Genomic DNA, 18,576 nt, shown 5'->3' on the forward strand with positions numbered 1-18,576 from the left:
CCAATGAAAAAGAACTGTGTTTGGATCAAGAACGAGCCATTATTCAGCGTGCTCCTCACATTTCCACACATTTCTTGGGTGCTCCATCAAGTATGGCAGAAAAACCAAGTTGAGAACAACTGCCCTATCTGAAAGGTACCATTTTAATCACTGAACACAACCACTTGCTTACACTCTTTTATTATTCCTAAATTAGGTGACACACTTTTCTTGAAGGCGGGAGGTAAAGAACAGAGAACAAATGCTGAGGCATTCAGGCGAGCGACTTCTCTATTCTTAGAGGGTTTTCTCCGGGGAATTCTACAGCCACATATGCAGAGAATATCGTTGTTCTCTTAAGAAATATTTCTTCTCCTTTAAAATAATGTGAGCACCATGGGAAACTGCACAATGAAGGTTACATGGCTGCTTCCTGGCTAATGCCCAGTGCTATGTAGAATGGTGTTTCTGTGGTCAGATATCATCCAATAAATAGCTGCATATAATCCCTCTCTTTTCCGGAAGACCCCACACTTCTTGAAAGCTATACGCCATGTCTAACTAATATGTCCATTCCAGGGGAATTTGCTGCCCATGTAAACATAGCGGTGGTCAATACTCTGATACATGTGCGTACTACAGATGTGGCTGAAAGCTTCAGGTAACTTTCACTTCTGCAGGAACAGCAACCCCAGTTTGTGTGCATGCCATTGTGCAGCAGAAGGCACAATTCTTCAGCAGCCTGTCTTGTGAAGACAAAACGACAGAATGATGTTCTGACATGTCCAGGGACAGGCCACCAAGTAGTAGCAGGAGCTAAAATGCTTCAGGGGTCATTGAATCTTCTTCCTTATCTCAATTATGTATGACATTCAGATGCTCTCAAATAGTATCCACTTTGACTTAAGTAATCCATCTACCACCATTATGGGAACAACACTGGACAAGAGACGGAGCAATTTAGAAAGAAGACGCACCACCATCTTCTCAAGGCAAGTAGGGATTGGCAAATCATGAAGAAACAAAAATAATTTAGTAAATAAATGACAGAGTAAAACAAAAATGTAAAATATAATCTACTCAGCAAAATCAATTAATAACTGGAGCAAGATGCAGCAACTTGACAACATTTATTTGAAATTTACCACCTCTCTTTAGGAAGCCAGCTTGAGCAAATAAGGAACGAGAGCTGGCACAAATTTTTCTTTTATGGTCTAAGCCAAGTGCAGAGCTTTGCTCGAAGATGAAAGCTCAGTATAACATCACAAGTAAAAGGATTTAAATATTTCAACAAAGTGTATGCTTCCTTAATTAAAATCAAATCATCCGCTACAAAATCAGGCACACAATCTGGGCAAATGAATTTTCCAGACCACAGCTGTGGCATCTGAATACTTCCAAGTGGCAGAAGGTCTCAGAAAATGACCATATAAATTTATCTCAATTAATAATGTTAAATTTGAGATCAATAGATAATTCCTTACATTACAACAGTGACTGCACTTCAAAAAGTACTCCGTTGGGACTTCCCAATATTCTTTTTTTTCATTCTTACATGGGATGTGAGTGTCATTGGCAAGGCCAGCATTTGCTCCCCATCTCCAATTGCCCTTGAGAAGGTGGTGAGCTGCCTTCCTGAACCACTGCAATTCATGTGCGGTAGGTACATCCAGTTCTGTTAGGAAGGGAGTTCCAGGTTTTTGACCCAGCGAGAGTGAAGGAATGGCAATATAGATCCAAGTCAGGAAGATGTGTGACTTGGATGGGAACTTGCAGGTGATGATGTTCCCATGCGTCTGCTGCCCTTGTCCTTCTAGGTGGGACAATCAGTATTTGCATGCCAGGGTAGACAAACCCTAATTCGGCGAAGGTAGGTGACCGAACAGCAATCCTTGCCTGGTTTGGCCCGCCGTTGAAGTGGTTTACTAGGGTGTGGCTGCTGTTGCATGCTAACAGCTGCTTGGAGCCAGAGGTGAGAGCTGGGTGATGATGAGGAACAATACAAGACGAGCCACTCCAAGTAGTGTGGCAACTAGCGAGAGCTGCTACCCCTCCCATATACCCTTTACACTCCGCCATGCTCACCAGTGCCTTCCATGATGGTGATCCTCGCATCGAAATCAGAGTTGCTGCAGTGCAACTTGTAGATGGTACACATTGCTGCCACCGTGTGCCAGAGAAGAGGGAGTGACTGTTTAAGGTGGTGGTTGGGGTGCCAATCAAGCGGGCTGCTTTATCCTGGTTGGTGTCAAGCTTCTTAAGTGTTGTCAGAGTTGCATTGATCCATCTAATTATTGAGTATTCTATCACACACTGACTTGTGCCTTGCAGATGGTACACAGGCTTTGGGGAGTCAGGAGGTGAGTTATTCACTGCAGAATTCCCAGCCTCTAACCTGCTTTTACAGCCATAGTATTTATGTGTCTGGTCCTGTTCAGTTTCTGGTCAATGGTAACCCCCAGGATGCCGATGGTGGGAGATTCAGCAATGGTAATTCCGTTAAATGTCAAGGGGAGATGGTTAGATCTTTCTTGTTGGAAATGGTCATTGTCTGGCTCTTGTGTGTTGTGACTGCAACTTGCATGTCACTAATGTCATGAAAGACACAATATAATTACAAGTTCTTTGATTAATTGGGACACAACAGAAAACTTTTCGTGCTGTGTGCATTGAACCCGTAATGTTTCGACCAGTGACATTGCTGGTCCAGTTAAGCACTGAATGTTGCAATCCTCTGATAGGATGGTCCACAGGGAACAGAACTGTGGGAAACAGGTTTTGGGAGGGTTGTCAACTCTGGTGAACGTATTCCCAGAGGAATTGTCACAGCATCCCCGGCCTCCAAGCAAATTACCCCCATGTTCTCGCCATTGTCCATCCAACACAGTTATCCTGATGAAACACCGTCTTGCCACGCCAACTGTAAATCGAACAGAATTGTCATTACCCGTCTGGTTGGTTGTTCGGTCAAACAGCCTTTCCTTGCCATCGCTAAAATCATTCTATCTAATAAATTAAAGTGGTCAAGGAAAATGGACGGGTCGGGGGAACACTTCCAGGATTGTTGGGAGTCGTGAGTCCAGGAGATGTGCGTTTAATTCCTGGAGTCCAGTGAGTTGGCAACCCTCAAGGTTAAATTCAACATTAATTGGGTGGGGATGGAAAAAAAAGGATAGCATTATTGAAATTGTGGGATGGGATGGAGAGGGGAACAGATTTCCCACCTTGTTGAAGCTCACGCCCCAGGGGCCGAATTCCACGCGCCACCAACCGTTAACGGTTCTGGCTCGCGGCTTGCAGAGCACGCGCGAGGAGTCGCGCGGCCGTTTATTAGCACCTGGAGCTTCATTCTTCATTCTTCCACTGTCAGCTCAGAGGGAAGAGAAGCAGCTGAAAGATATATATATATATATGTATATATATGCATAAAACAGGTAATCACAAGATTTGGAATATTATCTGTTTTTAATTCGAAAATGAAGAATTTGTCATAATCATGTGGCACCACTTACCCCGCCTCCTGAAACAGCCGCCCGATTTCACAAGCGTGTGTTCCACACACAAAAAACATTTCCAATTGCAATGTTTATTTCACCTCCCTTCACCTCAAATTGGACTTCTTTTTCACCCCATTTCAGATCAGTCGACTGTCCGTTTTTGGGGAGGGGTTCCACATGCCTCCTGTTTTGATTATATGAAGGGTTAAAGCCAATGCAGTTAAGTAGTTTTTTTAAAAACTTGCATTTATCTGGCGCCTTTCATGACCTCTGGACATCCGAAAGTGCATGACAGCCAATGAAGTCTTTTGAAGTGTCGTCACTGTTGGAATGCAGGACAAGCGGGCGGTACAGTGGCGCAGTGGTGAGCACCGCAGCCTCACAGCTCCAGGGACCCAGGTTCGATTCTGGGTACTGCCTGTGCGGAGTTTGCAAGTTATCCCTGTGTCTGCGTGGATTTTCGCCGGGTGCTCTGGTTTCCTCCCACATCCAAAGACTTACAGGTGATAGGTAAATTGGCCGTTGTAAATTGCCCCTCGTGTAGGGAGGTGATAAGGGAATATGGGATTACTGTAGGGTTAGTATAAATGGGTGGTTGTTGGTCGGCACAGGCTCGGTAGGCTGAAGGGCCTGTTTCAGTGCTGTATCTCTAAATAAAATAAAATAAAAATGTGGCAACCAATTTTTACACAGCAAGCTCCCACACACAAGTAACAATATAATGACCAGATAATCTGTTTCTCCAATGTCTGTTGAAGGATAAAATATTGTCCAGGACACCAGGGATAAACCCCCTGCTCTTCTACAAAATAGTGCCAGAGAATCTATTACATTCACCTGAAAGAGCAGGGGCCTCAGTTTAACAACTTATCCAAAAAAACACCACCACTGACAGTGCAGCACTCCCTCAATATCATACTGGATTGTCAGTCTAGATCTTTACACTCAAGTCCTGGAGTGGGACCTGGACCCAGAACCTTCAAACAGGGATAAGCACTGGCACGTTACACCACAGATATTTAACAAAATTATTGACTCAGCCATGGGGGCAATTAATCTGTATCTAAAGTGTACAGCCAATTTAATGCCGTCAAAACACAGTCCTATTTAAAACACATTTCTCCCTATAAATAAAGTAGCTAAGCATACAAACAGCACAACTGTATTAGCTAGCGAGAAAGCAAAATAGTATGCATTGCCAATGTAAATTACTTTTGTTGACAATACGGCTAGCTACACCATGTCACGGGGTGGTAGATGGACCTCATCAGATGACCTCTTTGGATTCGCAAAGAGTCAGGAGTACAAATTCATCCAATGAACCGTAAAACCCAAGGAGAGGATTATTATTGTGATTATTGAGGCAAGGCAGTATAAAAATCAGCAGTAGAAAGACGGACCATTTCTCACACTGCTGTTGTCACAAGACAATTTAACCTGTGGTCAATGTTTGTGCAACTTCTCCACTTGCTTGAGATATGTGTCTGAAGACAGGGCAGCCATCAAAAGGGCAGTGATCTCCAAATCAGGAGAATTTTATAGGATGGAGCAGATAGTACTTCAGAAGTGTCACGTAAAACAGAAAAACAGAGTGGAACAGGAAAGTATGGAGGGATTAATGGTAGGTATCCAAGACTATTCATCTTGACGGGCTGTTAAGACAGGTTCTGGATTCTAAAATACAGAAACAACAGAATCTCTCATGGACAAAATGTCATTTAATTCATCGAAGCTAGTGACAAAATTAGAGAAACACAATTACCACAAAAGAGTTCTCTTCAGTTCCTCCAATAAAGCAATTCTCTTAAATTCACTCAGTTCTACATCTCAGTCTATCACTGTCAATTCCGATTCAGCTCTGACAATTATTAACAAAAAGCTTTTCTGCAAAATGTTGAGTGGTTGTTTGTGCATGTACTATTGAATTTCAAAATCTTTAGTCACTATCTGCAAGATTGTACTCCAGACTAATGAATTTATATCCAATCTTATCTGTTAGCAAAGGTGCACTGATAATGCAATGTGGCACAGGCAACTTTCAAATGACACTGGCCACTCAGGTTATCTGCCCTCAAACTGGATAGTAAATGATGCACATTGCAGTTATTAATCTTTGACATACTTGTAAAATTTATCCTTTCATCCAATTCACAGCAAAAAAATCAGTGAATAACTGTCTAACATTGTCATTGAAACGTAATAAATTTTTACTATGTCTTGCCCGACAGTTTTTAAAACTGCAAATGCAGCATGGATTTAGTTAAGGAATTGTAGACAGTTCATCATAGATTAAGGTTTATTTATGCTATCCGTTACATTGTGTTTATTAACTATTTTATATGGGTCGGCAGCATCCTGTTTTTGCCAATATCACTCAGCCCCGATACAGTGCACTCTTGTATTCATGAAGAATTTACAGTGCTGACTTCTGGAGATTCCTCAGAATTTCTTGCCTGTTTTCCCCGTAATACAAGTTCTGGAACAATGTGGTTCCAAATGGATAGCTCTGATATTGTGCCATTTATATGTAAATAAAAGTCCAGTAACTTTCAACATGTCACTGAGCTTGCATCCCAAGTGAAAGTAATGTGTGCAGTGTGTAGAAATTGAGGCATTCCCTAAGTGACTTTTGCCATTTTAAAATGACCAAGCTGCTAAATTATTTTAAAACACAAGGTTAAAGGCTTGGATCAGGGATGTCCAACTTTTTTGCATGGGTGCCACATTACAATTTTTGTCTTACATATGGGGCCGGTGAGACAATTTTGGAAAGATAAAGGCATTAAAAATGTATCTTCCTATTAATCAAAACAACAACAAATGTGCATTTTTCTGAAGAAGCTTTAAATGAGAAGACTAATCTATTGGCTTACTTTCTCGTCACTGTGTTGGACACCGATTTAGTGAGATACCGGGCATTTATTTGCTTGCACAAGTAGTCAATGTCTGCCTTCACTTGTGTTGCGATGCAGAGTATTCCGGATAGAAGTCCAACCCTCAGATTGAACTCTCTCTCTCTCCCTCCGTCTCTGTATTGCACCCCCTCTGTGTTGTCCCCCACCCCTGTGTTGCTTCCCCCTGCTGTGTTGCTCCCCCACATCATCCCCACACTCTCTGTCGTCCCCTCCTCTGTGTCGTACCCATGCTCTGTGTTCCCCCTCTCTCCCTCTCTCTGTCAACCCCCCTCTCTGTCACCTCCACCTCTCTCTCTCTCCGCCCACTCTCTCTCTGTCTCCCCCTCTTTCTCGGTCCTTCCACCTCTCTCTCTGTCCCTCCCCCACCTCTCTGTCCTCCCATCTCTCTCTCTATGCCCCATCTTTCACTCTCTCTGTCCCCCTTCTCTTTCTGTCCCCCATCTCCTCCCATCTCTCCCTGTTTCACACTCTATCTTTCCCTCTCCCACTCTCTGCCCCCCATTCTCTCTCCCCCACTCTCTCTCTGACCCCCCTCTCTCTCCCACTCTTTCCCTCTCCCCGCTCCCCCTCTCTTTTTCTGTCTCCCCCTCTCCCACTCTCTCCCCACTCTATCTCCCCACTCTCTCCCCGCCCCTCCCCCCTTTGCTTTCTCTGTGACAGTTGCTGAGAGTGGGAACAGGGCTTCTGAACTTGGGGCAGTTTGGTGGTTTGCTGACAGACTTTTGAAAAGAAATTGGAACCTGCTGGAAATCCCCGAATCTGCCCCAAGTTCAGAAACACTGTTCTGCTTCATAACCTGTAAGCTGTGAAACTGACACTTGTGATTTGTTTTAAAAGCTGGTCTGAAGAAGCAAATGGAAAATTTCTCATCCCTGAAATTACCAGTCACGGACCTCAACATTGTTTACCATAGACACTGGTGTCCATGTACGGATACGTTGCCAACCCCTGATTGCAAATAACTGAGCCATGGTTGACACGTGCAAGTTCAAAGTGAAAAGATACCACATTTTTACCTCCAAGTGGTAAGGGATGTGGGTGGCTCCCATATTTCACCTCCCAATGGACTGCAATTGTGTTTTGTTTAAAATGATGAGTTTGCCCCTGAGTGTTTTACTTGTTAAACAAACAGACAGTGACATGTTTTCTTGTTGGTTTAAAACAGAAGATTAACTATTTATTGAACAATATTAATTTCCCAAATGTTCGCAACACTTCTCACGCACGCATTCACTCTCAAGAGAAGATAGAAGGCAAAGGGTAAAGGTTCGAGGAGTGGTAGGTGTTCATAGTTTACAGTAAACCTGTTGAATCTTCAAAGTAGAACAGTTTCCTTTAAAGGTACAGGCCTGCGTTGTTTGTCGTCTTGACTTGTTGAGGTGTTGTACATTTCTGGTGGTTAAGATTTCATATTGGAGGTGGTGGGTCACTTTCAGTTCTCTGCTGCAGCAATTTGAAGTGTATAATCAGCAGCAGTGCTCCTTTCTTGCCTGGCTGGACTTCTTTCCACAGCCACTGGTTGGATTGCTTTTCTGTGATATCTCTCTCTCTCTCTCTCCAGAGGGTTACCTTTTAAGGTCACAATTCATCATTAGCATTTCTGTTATCTGACACATGGATTTCTTCCCCTGGTGTGATCACACAACGAACCAAGATGTGGAATCCATGGCCATCCATAACAATCTTGTTATGATGTGGCTACTTCACACCTTCTTTATGTCAGAAGAATCCATTCAATTCAGGAATGTCTCTTGATGGTTTCATGATGGGTGTAATTGACACCTCTTAGCCTGGAATGTATAACTTTGTCCTTACAGACAGTGGAGCAGTGTTCAAATGCACAGGCCTTTGGCACATCTGACCTTTGGCAGCTACCTTTTGCAGCATTGTTCACCTTTTTTAAAAGGTAAAGTCAATTTTCAAGAGTCCACCTTGAATAAAGGTGGTATATTAAAAGCAGGAATATGATATTTCCTGGGCTCCCACACCCCACCACACAAAAAAAATGGAATCTTGATTACAATTTTTTTAATATTGTTTTCAGGGTAAGGCAAAGAAAACATGAACACATTCTGCACTCATTCTAACATCCACATCTCAATCTTACAACTGCTGCAGCTGGAATTGTCTGCAACAGCTTTTTCTTGTTCAGGTTTGGATGAGGCATAATTGAATTTTCTTTACAGCATTAAAGTTTTGCCCCAGGAAAGCTTCTGTTTAGAAAACTTGGTGCTTTCTATCCGTTTCCTACTTCCAAATCCCAGTTATGTGGTGGTGAATGGTGTTGGATTTCTATCGAATTTGTTTGAAGTACTTTGGGAATGTTAATGTCAACAGACATGTGGATTTTAGTGAGACCTGAGTCCTTGATGGGATTGAATTTAACTAGCAATTGTGGAAACATTTTATCTGTTCCAAGGTTTGTAAGATGCAAATTTCTGTTACTGCATTGTTCCAGGCTGTTGTCAAAATTTACTGTCTGCACAGGCCTTAACCCCTTACCTGCTGCTTCCACAAAACATGGCGCATTGATAATTCTTATCTCGAGGGTGACAGTGTGTGGTAAACTGTTTTTTAACCCCTTTGAGGCATCTGGGTTTTCCTTTTGCACTTTGTCCTTAGTGGGTTCTGAATCTAACTTGCTAGGTTTAGATTAGCTTTGGATTTAGAGTCTGACCGTTTGATTCTTCGGTGATCAAATCCACACAGAGCCCACTTTTATTCCTCTTATGGCTTTCACACATGTTGTTTACCTTAGAGCATTTTACCCTCCCTTTTTCCTTTACTTCAGAGATGGTTTTTCTCTCCCCAATTTGCCTTCGGGAGTTGTTCCCGGGTTCTCGCCGAGAATACCCTCAAGTGTTAACCCTTATATATTCTTTGAAGGCTCCTTGCTCAACCCATTTGCACAAATCTTCAAGCATTATCTCATCTTTGGCAAGCATTAGCCATACAAGCCACCTGGACAGAAGTCCAGACTTGTTTACAATAACCACCGTTCGGTACCCTATATTCCTCTTTTATCTATTCTTGTTCAACAATCTAGTATAACGGTCACATATCCCTAACCACAAGCTTCGACATGTCTGTTAGCTTACTTCAGCAAGTTCTGCGCTTATCATTAGCTGCCTTAGAGCATGTTGGGTATAAAGCGTCCCTTGACCAACCTTTCGGGGCCTACATTTCCTTCAGCCTATTTAATCTTAACTGGCCCTATCACCACCTGTGGGATTTTTGGGACTTCCTCAGCCCTCTGCAGCTGCACAGAATTTTGCTTGTTCTCCTCAATTTTCCCAGTCTCAGTAGACTGCTCTGGACCCTCTGGATACAATGCCATGCTTCCTGCCATGTCATTGCCCAGCAATGGGTCGACCCCCCGCTGCTCAGAAATACCCCGACCATCACTACCTCAATGACCAACTTTGTCCAGGTAATCTTTAACGAAGGAAACTGTGACACTCACATAAAGTGCATTGATTGAAACTGCAAGTACTCAACCTGAAGAGTTATAAAAATGGACTTTTAAAAGCGTGGACAATGTGCTAAGAAATGGCTGCCGAAGGTCAAAAGACCTAGCTTTGTATATTCAAACTGCCTACTGTCTGGTATGAACAAATTAAAACATTCAAAGCTAGGAGGTATCAATTGCATACATCCTAAAGCAAACAAGAGACATTTTTGAATTGAATGGGTTCTGCTGAAACAAAGAAGGTGTGACATAGCCACATCCTGGGCCATTGTCGATCACTACAGGGAGGAAAATTTCTGTCTCCCAACAGAGGTGTGAAACTATTTTTGACCTTAAAAGTAGCTCTCTGGAGAGAGAGAGAGAGCAGGTTGGGGAGACCCAGGAAGAGAATCACCAAGCCATGTGCAGATGAGAGCTGGGAGAAAATCCAACAATCAAGAAGGAAGGCGCCTTGCTGCAAATTCTTAATTTCATCTTATGCAGCAGTGAATTGGAAGTGATCCCCGGTCTTCAAACTGAACTTTCAACCAATAGAGAAATCCACAAACACCTCAGGCCTGCAACTAAAGAGAACTTGACCTCCAAAAGAATTCAACAGTTTACCATGAACCCCGAAATCCTACCTCATTTCAAACCATTTACCCCTTTTCCTCTCTATCTGTCTCTTCTTGTGTGTGTGTGTGTGTGTGTGCATGTGTGTCTATCCTGGCTGGACAAAATCACAAATGCGACAGTCCTCTCAAAGGCAGAGCTCCCAAGTGTGTTGACACTAATCAAAGAGCGGCTCAGTGGATCAGACGCATCCGTAAGATAGAAGTCGATCACATACCCAAGGACTTTCTGTATGGTGAGGTAGCCGGGGCCAGACATCCAGTGGGGTGCCCAAAGCTACGCTTCTAGGACCTTGCAAGCATGACATGAAGGCTCAAAATGTCAACCAGCGCACCTCGGAGTCACGAGCTAGTGAAAGAGGAAAATGGTGGAGGATTGGCCTTCACAACCATCAGCAAAGGTGCACCAAGAGAAGACACCCTACCTAAATGGATTGTTTGCTGCCTGTCCATCACCTTTCGTAGCCTGAAGGATGCCAGCCAACCAACAGTGTGCAAGTGAATGCGTGTGTGGGTGTGATTGTGACAATTTCAGGATAAGGCATTTTGCTCAATAAGTAATTAATCTTCGGTTTTAAACCTACAAGAAAATCTGTCGCTGTCTGTTTATTTGACAAATAAAGCACAAAGGAATTAAAACGCTAATAACAAAAACATTTGCTGCGGTCAGGTGGGAGTTGAACAGTGGGATCCCAACCACACCCCTCACCACATGACAGTAAAAAATTGGGGGCTTGAAGCCAGGATCTGAACTGTCAGACAAATGAGAGATTTGAAAACAGGAGGAAAATTGACCTCTAAAACTGTGGAAAAGTAAACAAACATGTTTTTCTTGTAGTCTTCTGTTTTTTCTCTATGGTGTTTGAAACAAAAGAGATGGCCACATTTAATGCTGAGGAGTTTGTAGAACTGGGGGACATATCCATGCAAAGTTAAATAAATTGAGTGTTGAAGATTTAAAAAAGCTTAGCTACAGAGGTGGAAATCACTTTCAAACAAAAATCAAAGAAACCTGAACCGATGAAGAGCCTAGTTAACCATTTTAAACTTACCCCTGAACCAGAAGGAGAAAGCATGAAATCAGAGTCTGAAAAAATAATTCTAGCTGGAATCCAGTTGCAGATGAAAAGAGAGGAGATGCAGTTTCAAAAGGAAAAGGAAGAGAGCGCATTTCAAAATGAAAAGGAGGAAAGAGAACTGCAGTTCAAAAGAGAAGGGATGCAGTTTCAGAAGGAAAAAGGAGGAAAGAGGTGAAACAGTTTAAGCTGGAAAGGCTACGAGAGCAAGATGAAAATGCCACCAACCACTCAAACCTCATCCTCAATTAAGAGCAAAACTTAGATGTACTGAGACACTCATGGTTAGTGCCAAAATTTAATGAGGAGGAGGTTGAGTCATATTTTATCTCATTTGGAAAAATAGCGACTGGGCTAAAATGGCCGGAAGAATTTTGGACTCTCCTCTTACAAAGTGAGTTTGTGGGTAAGGCTCATGAAGCTTTTTATCTGTTATTAGAAGAGAGTTCCTCTGATTATTAACAAACTAAAATTGCAGTTCTAAATGCATATGAGTTAGTGGCTGAAGCATATCAACAGAAATTCAGACACACCAGGAAAAGAGCCACACAGACTTACATTGAATTTGAAAGAATTAAGCATATGGCTTTCAATCGCTGGATAGAATCTCTCAAACTAGAACCTCATATGAAAATGTGAGAAAAGTAATGTTGCAGTATAAGGAGCCATATTGAAGAACAAAAGGTTACAAGGGTAAGAGAAGCAGGAAAAATGGCCGACCATTGTGAGTTAATACATAAATCCTGAACTCAGAATAAATTTGGGTCCAGTAACTCTTACAGGCTAGGGAAAGATAGCAGGGATGCAGATAAAGCAGAAATGGGCTCAAGAGAAAAAGAGAATCAGGAAGGAAAACCAGATAAGTCTCCAACTTTTAAAAGAAGGAAACTAGGTGATAAACTAGTAGATGTATGACTGATGTGTTTCCAGCGTGAGAAGTCTGGGAATGTCCAGGCAAATTGTTAGTATTCCAAAAAAAACAACAGGAGGCACTGCAATCAAACCAGTGTCTGTGGGTATGAAGGTGGTAAGCATGTGATCTAATATAAACCAAGAACAGAACACATATCAGAAATTATTACAAGAAAGAAAAATCACTTCTTTTTTATTCCAAGCACCAGGCAAATAAATAACCATCCTCAATACCGGTTGTTTTCAAACCCTACTGGCAGCCAAGTTTACAGAAATGCCACCCAAAAGCAGAACAAATACCACAGTATGAGTAAAAGGGCTCACTGGCAAATGCTTGAAGGTTCCCTTAGTTAAAGTTGACCTACAGAGTAAGTTGGCCACTGGGGTAGTGACAGTCGGGATTATTCTGAGTATACCAATGCAGGGGGTCAACCTATTGCTGGGCAATGACTTGGCAGGAAGCAAAGAATTGTACCCAGAGGGTCCAGAACATTCCACAGAGACTGGAGAAACTGAGGGAACACACAAAATTCTGCACAGCTACAGGGGGTTGAGGAAGCCCCAAAAATCCCAAGATAGAGCCAGTGAAATTTAAAGGACCTGAGACAAAAGCAGCAAAGGTTGAAGGAAAAACACCAGATATATAGTTAGTCATACCCTTCTTTAAAGATTGAAATAGGAGCAAGGAAAGTTCCCAAATAAGCAAGCCAAGAGTGAGGGAGATGCCTCACTTAGCTGAAGTTTCACAAGGGAGTATAGCGGAAACTGGATTACCACCTGCAAGCAGTAGTATCCCAGAGGACATGGAGCAGATTAGGGAAAAATCCATCCCTGAAGTAAAAGGAAAAGGGAAAGTAAAATACCCTAAAGAAAGTTCCACTTATGAAAGCTACCAGAAAACTAAAAGTGAAGTTAGTGTGGTTGTGCCCACTGAAAAATCAAAAGGTCAGGTTCTAAATCCCGAGATAACCGAACCAGCAAAACCAATTCAGAGCTCAATAAGGACAAAGTGCAGGAGGAGAACTCAGATGCCTCAGTGTGCCAGAACCTGAACTAATAAACCCATATGTTGTGAAATAGCAGTTAAGGGGTTAAAGCCTCTACAGACAATGGAATTTGCAAGCAACCCAGAACAATGCAGTAATCAAAATTTGCATATCACAAGCCTTGGAACAGAAAAAGTGGGAAATGGATAAAAAGCACCAAATGATCTAAACAGAAGCTTTCCTGGGGTAAAAAACTTTTACGCCCAAAAAGGAAAAATTCAATTCTAATTGTGCCTCATCCAAAGAAAAGATAATGTAAAACGTAAACTTGAAAATGAAATAGCTATAACAGACAATGCCAGCTGTAGCAGTTGTGAGATGGAGGTGTGAGTGTTATGTGTGCAGTGGTGTGACTCTTTCATTCTAAACCAAAAAAAAAATACAAAAATGAATTTCAAGGAATTTTATTTTTTTCCCTTTTGGGGAGGTGTGATGCTAATGTAAAGTGCAGTGATTGAAACGACAGGAATTCAACCTGAAGAGTTATAAAAATGGACTATTCTTTTTAGGAAAAGTGGACAGTATGCTAAAAAAAGTATGTCAAAGATCAAAAGACCTAGCTTTGTATATTCAAACTGTCTACAAAGAATATATTCAAAGCTAAGAGGTGTCAAATTGCACCCATCCTAAACCCATCAAGAGAATTTTTGAATTGAATGTGTTCTTCTGAAACAAAGAAGTTGTGAAGTAACCACATCCTGGGCCATTGTCAGTCTCTACAGGGAGAAAAATCTGTGGGTGGAATTTTATGGGCCCTGCAAGAGCGGAATGTGTGGCGTGTGGGGTAATTTATTTAGGTGGGAGGTGTTTTTTTGGATTTCCGATTTTGATTTTTTTACCGAAATTAAGTTGGCTGCATGGTTGCAGTGTTCCGGGGTTCCCTCTGCAGCAGCTTTGCATTCATTCACATGCCACGGATGCTCATTACCCTACACTTAGTTCCAATTAAACCCTACCTATAAGATTAAATGAACGACGAGCACTATTCCCATGCCACCCAGTTCACTTTTGTTTCAACGTGGCATGCAGTTGAGTCTAAAGTCAGTGTTTTTCTTTCTTGAACTCATCGGCAAAGCTAACACCAACATTAGAATGGATGTTTGGCTCTAGGCTCTGCACCAGCAAGGGTGATTCTTCTCAGGTGATGGCGGTGAAGGCATGGGGAGGGAGGAGGGGAGGAACGGGTGGGGTGATAAGGTGTATGGAGGAGCAGGGGAGGGAGGAGGGGAGCATCAAGGGTGTGCAGTGGTTGTTATTTCTTCTGAAACTGGATGCGGGGATGGTGGGTTGATTTGAGAATTGAAGTCAACGGATGGTCATGAGGGGCCCAAAGTGAGGGATGAGCGCTGTCAATGTCGGGGACCTGTGGGGCGAATTCAGTCAAAGATAACCCTGAGGATATTGATGGTGGGGGGTATTTGATAATGATCTTGCCATTGAATGTCAAGGGAGATAGTTAGACGTCCTCTTGTTGGAGATAGACATTGCCTGGCACTTCGGTGGCATGAATGTTACTCGTCACCAATCAGCCCAAGCCTGAATGTTGTCCGGGTCTTGTTGCATGCAGGCACAAATTGCTTCATTATCTGAGGAACTGCAAATGGAACTGAACACTGTGCAATCATCAGCAAACATTCCCACTTCTGACCTTATGATGGAAGAAAGGTCATTGATGGTTGGGAAATGGTTGGGTCTGGAACAATGTCCTGAGGAAGTCCTGCAGTGATGTCCTGGGCCTGAGGATGATTGGTCTCCAACAACCAGAACCACCTTCCTTTATGCTAGCTATGACTCCGGCCAGAGTTTTCCTCCAATTCACATTGACTTTAATTTTGCTAGGGTTGCTTGATTCTACACTTGGTCAAATGTTGCCTTGATGTCAAGGGCAGTCACTCTTCACGCTTGGACCAAGGCTTTAATGAGGTTGGAGACGTGTGGCCCTGGTAGTATCCAAAGTGAGCATCATTGAGCAGATTATTGGTAAGTGCTGCTTGATAGGACTGTTGAGTGCTTGAGAGAAACCTGATGGGGTGGTAATTGGCCGGATTAGATTTGTCCTGCTTTTTTTGTGGACAGGGCATACCTGGCCAATTCTCCACTTTGGCAAGTGGATGCCAGTGTTGTTGCTGTACTGGAATAGCTTGGCTAGAGGTATGGCTAGTTCTGGAGCACAAGTCTTCAGCACTGCAGCAGCGATGTTGTAAGTGCCCATAGTCTTTACTGTATCCAGTGCAGCCTTTTCTTGATATCATGTGGACTGAATTGAATTGGCTGAACATTGGCTGCTGTGATGGTGGGGGCCTAAGGAGGAGGTCAAGTTCGATCATCCACTCGGCAATTCTGGCTGAATGAGTTTGCAAAAGCTTCAGCTTTGTCTTTTGCGCTCATGTGCTAGGCTTTGCCATCATTGTGGCTGGAAATGTTAATGGAACCTCCTCCTTCATTGGTTCTTTAATTGAGCACCACGATTCATGACTGGATGTGCAGAGCTTTTACCTGATCTATTAGTTGTGGGATCGTTTTGCTCTGTCTATAACATGTTGCTTCCACTGTTTAACATGCACATAGTCCTGTATTGTAGCTTCACTCAGTTAGCACCTCATTTTTAGGTTTGGTTGGTTCTGATCCTGCCATGCTCTCCTACACTTCTCATTGAAACAGGGTTGATTCCCTACCTTGATGGGAATGCTAGAGCGAGGGACATGGCAGGCCATGACGTTACACATTGTGATGAACAATTCTGATGCTGCTGGACCCACAGTGCCTCATGGATGCCTAGTTTTGAGCTGTTCTCATTCTTTTCCATTTAGTTTGACCGTATGCCAGACAATATGATGGAGGGTGTCCTCAGTGTAAAAATGACTGTGCACTGGTCCCTCCTACCCATACTGTCATGGACAGATGCGTCTGCTACAGTAGATTGGTGAGATGGAATCAAGTAGAATTTTCCCTCATGTTGGTTCTCTCACCACCTGCCACAAACCCAGTCTTGTAGCTATGTCCTTCAGCACCAGTAGTGGTGCTACTGATCCACTCTTGGTGATGGGCATTAAAGTCCTCCACCCAGAGTACATTCTGTGCCCTTGCTGCCCTCAGTGTTTCTTACAAGTAGTGTTCAACATGGAGGAGTATAATTCATCAGCTGAGGGAGGCAGGCAGGGTGGGAACCGGCAGGAGGTTTCCTTGCCTATGATTGGCCTGATGTATGAAATTTCATGAGGTCTGGAGTAAATTTTGCAGACTCCCAGGGCCATTCCCTTCCGACTATATACAACTGTGCCACCACCTCTGGGGGTCTGTCCTGCCAGTGGGAAACGACATAACCAGGGATAATGACGAAAGAGTCTGAGTCATTCGCTGAAAGGTGTGATTCGGTGAGTATGACTATGTCAGTCTGTTGTTTGACTACTCTGTGGGACAGCTCTCCCAATTCTGGCACAAGTCTCCAAATGTTACTGAAGACTGCACAGGGTCAACTGAATGTGCCTTTTTCATGTCCAAATCTGATGCCAAGGTTGATGCTGGGCAGTCCATCTGGTTTTATTCTTATTATACTTTGTCATAGCAGTTTGGTACAACTGAGTGGCTTACTAAACCATTTTAGAGGGCAGTTAAGAGTCATCCACAACACATATTGACAAGACCAGCAAAGGACTGCAGATTTCCTTCTCTAAAGGACATTAGTAAACTGCACAATTATGAACATAATTAATTATGTTTGATTATATCAAAAATGCACGTTTTAAAATTTCCATTAAAATGTCCTAATTGTTTTAGCTTAATGTTTGTGCTAATAGCTGGTGTCAGTGTTGGCACTGTGTCATTGATGGTTCATGATATTTGCCATGACTGGAAATGTTGTCAGCACATAATCAGCATTGCCTACTGAAAAATTCTATGTTAGTTACATCTTATAGTACAATAAATCAGTTAACTTCTATTGATGTCGTTAAATTTTGTCGATCATTACTTTTTTAGTTGAGTCTCGGACGCTTTTAAGAAAACACATGATCTCTGAGCCACCCGTTCCTCGTTCCTCTAAGGCGGATGGGGCTTTCTGTAAATTATGTGCTGAGCTGTTTTGCTTGGCTTTCTCTGCTTTTGCTTTGGCTGCAGTTATAGTAATATACCGAGTGACTACTGTGATGTGATAGTTCCTTAGACCAACAAGAGCAGCTATGCAATCATTATAGAGCTCACGGAGAATGGGACTGCAGCTGAGTACGATGTACTCTCGCACAGATGGACCTGAGGCGAGAGCTTGGATAAATGCTTTGTGTGACGGAGGCATATAATCCCTCATCCGGTGCAGGAATTCAGCTGTAATTACAAATATAGCATCAAATTAGATATTAAGATTGGGAACCAATGTTATCAGTATTTATTTTAATTATATTTTTCTAAAAAGATAACTAGAGTTGAGAAAATTTTACACAATATACGCTGCGTAAGGCAATACTTGCAAAAGCTATTTAACAGTCACCAGATCACTTGCCATCAAATGAACAGTATCTGCCTGGAAGTGCAATGTGTTTAATTTGATTTTAGTTGTTTAATTAGTACTTGTGAAAACATGGTTTTATGCTTATTCATATGGATGCTAGCGAAAAAAAATTACCAGCTTCCTGAATTTGACATTAATACTGTGAAGTGTATAACTAATTGAGTCAAATAAATACAGAACGTGCTGGAAATACTCAGCAGGTCTGTCAGCATTTGTGGAGAGAGAGAATAGAGTTGATGCAAGGTCACAGTTAACTCTGTTTCTCTCTCCACACATGCTGCCAAACCTACTGAGAATTTCCAGCACTTTCTGTTTTTATTTCAGATTTCCAGCATCCACAGTATTTTGCTTTTATTAACTTAATCAGTCAAGCCTATCTGTTGGATAAATACTGTACTTAATATAGTCACAGCAGTAAATCTCTACTTCCAACATTTTCAAAGACATAATAGTTAAAAATAAAAAGGTTCCCTGTTGATAGTAACAAAGTGACAACAAAAGTCACTTTCACATTGAAGAAACAGTTCGAGGCAGGAGAAGACCATCAGTTTTTCTAACATCCTCTCC

General features: G+C 42.5%; 1 protein-coding gene across 3 annotated transcripts in view; it reads right to left on the reverse strand.

The window, feature by feature from the left end:
• Window positions 1-9,717: 9,717 nt before the first annotated feature.
• Window positions 9,718-18,576, reverse strand: part of ido1 (indoleamine 2,3-dioxygenase 1) — a 42,085-nt gene continuing 33,226 nt past the window's right edge. For 2 of the 3 annotated variants that reach the window (XM_068023325.1, XM_068023326.1), the window contains one exon: window positions 9,719-17,825. In XM_068023325.1, coding sequence (XP_067879426.1) covers window positions 17,455-17,825 — 371 coding nt within the window. In that variant the 3' untranslated portion in view covers window positions 9,719-17,454. Of the gene's footprint in view, window positions 17,826-18,576 lie in introns of all 3 variants that reach the window. The other variant, XM_068023327.1, reaches the window with a different exon arrangement.

The sequence above is a fragment of the Heterodontus francisci genome, chromosome 47 (assembly GCF_036365525.1).
Source record: "Heterodontus francisci isolate sHetFra1 chromosome 47, sHetFra1.hap1, whole genome shotgun sequence".
Taxonomy (NCBI): domain Eukaryota; kingdom Metazoa; phylum Chordata; class Chondrichthyes; order Heterodontiformes; family Heterodontidae; genus Heterodontus; species Heterodontus francisci.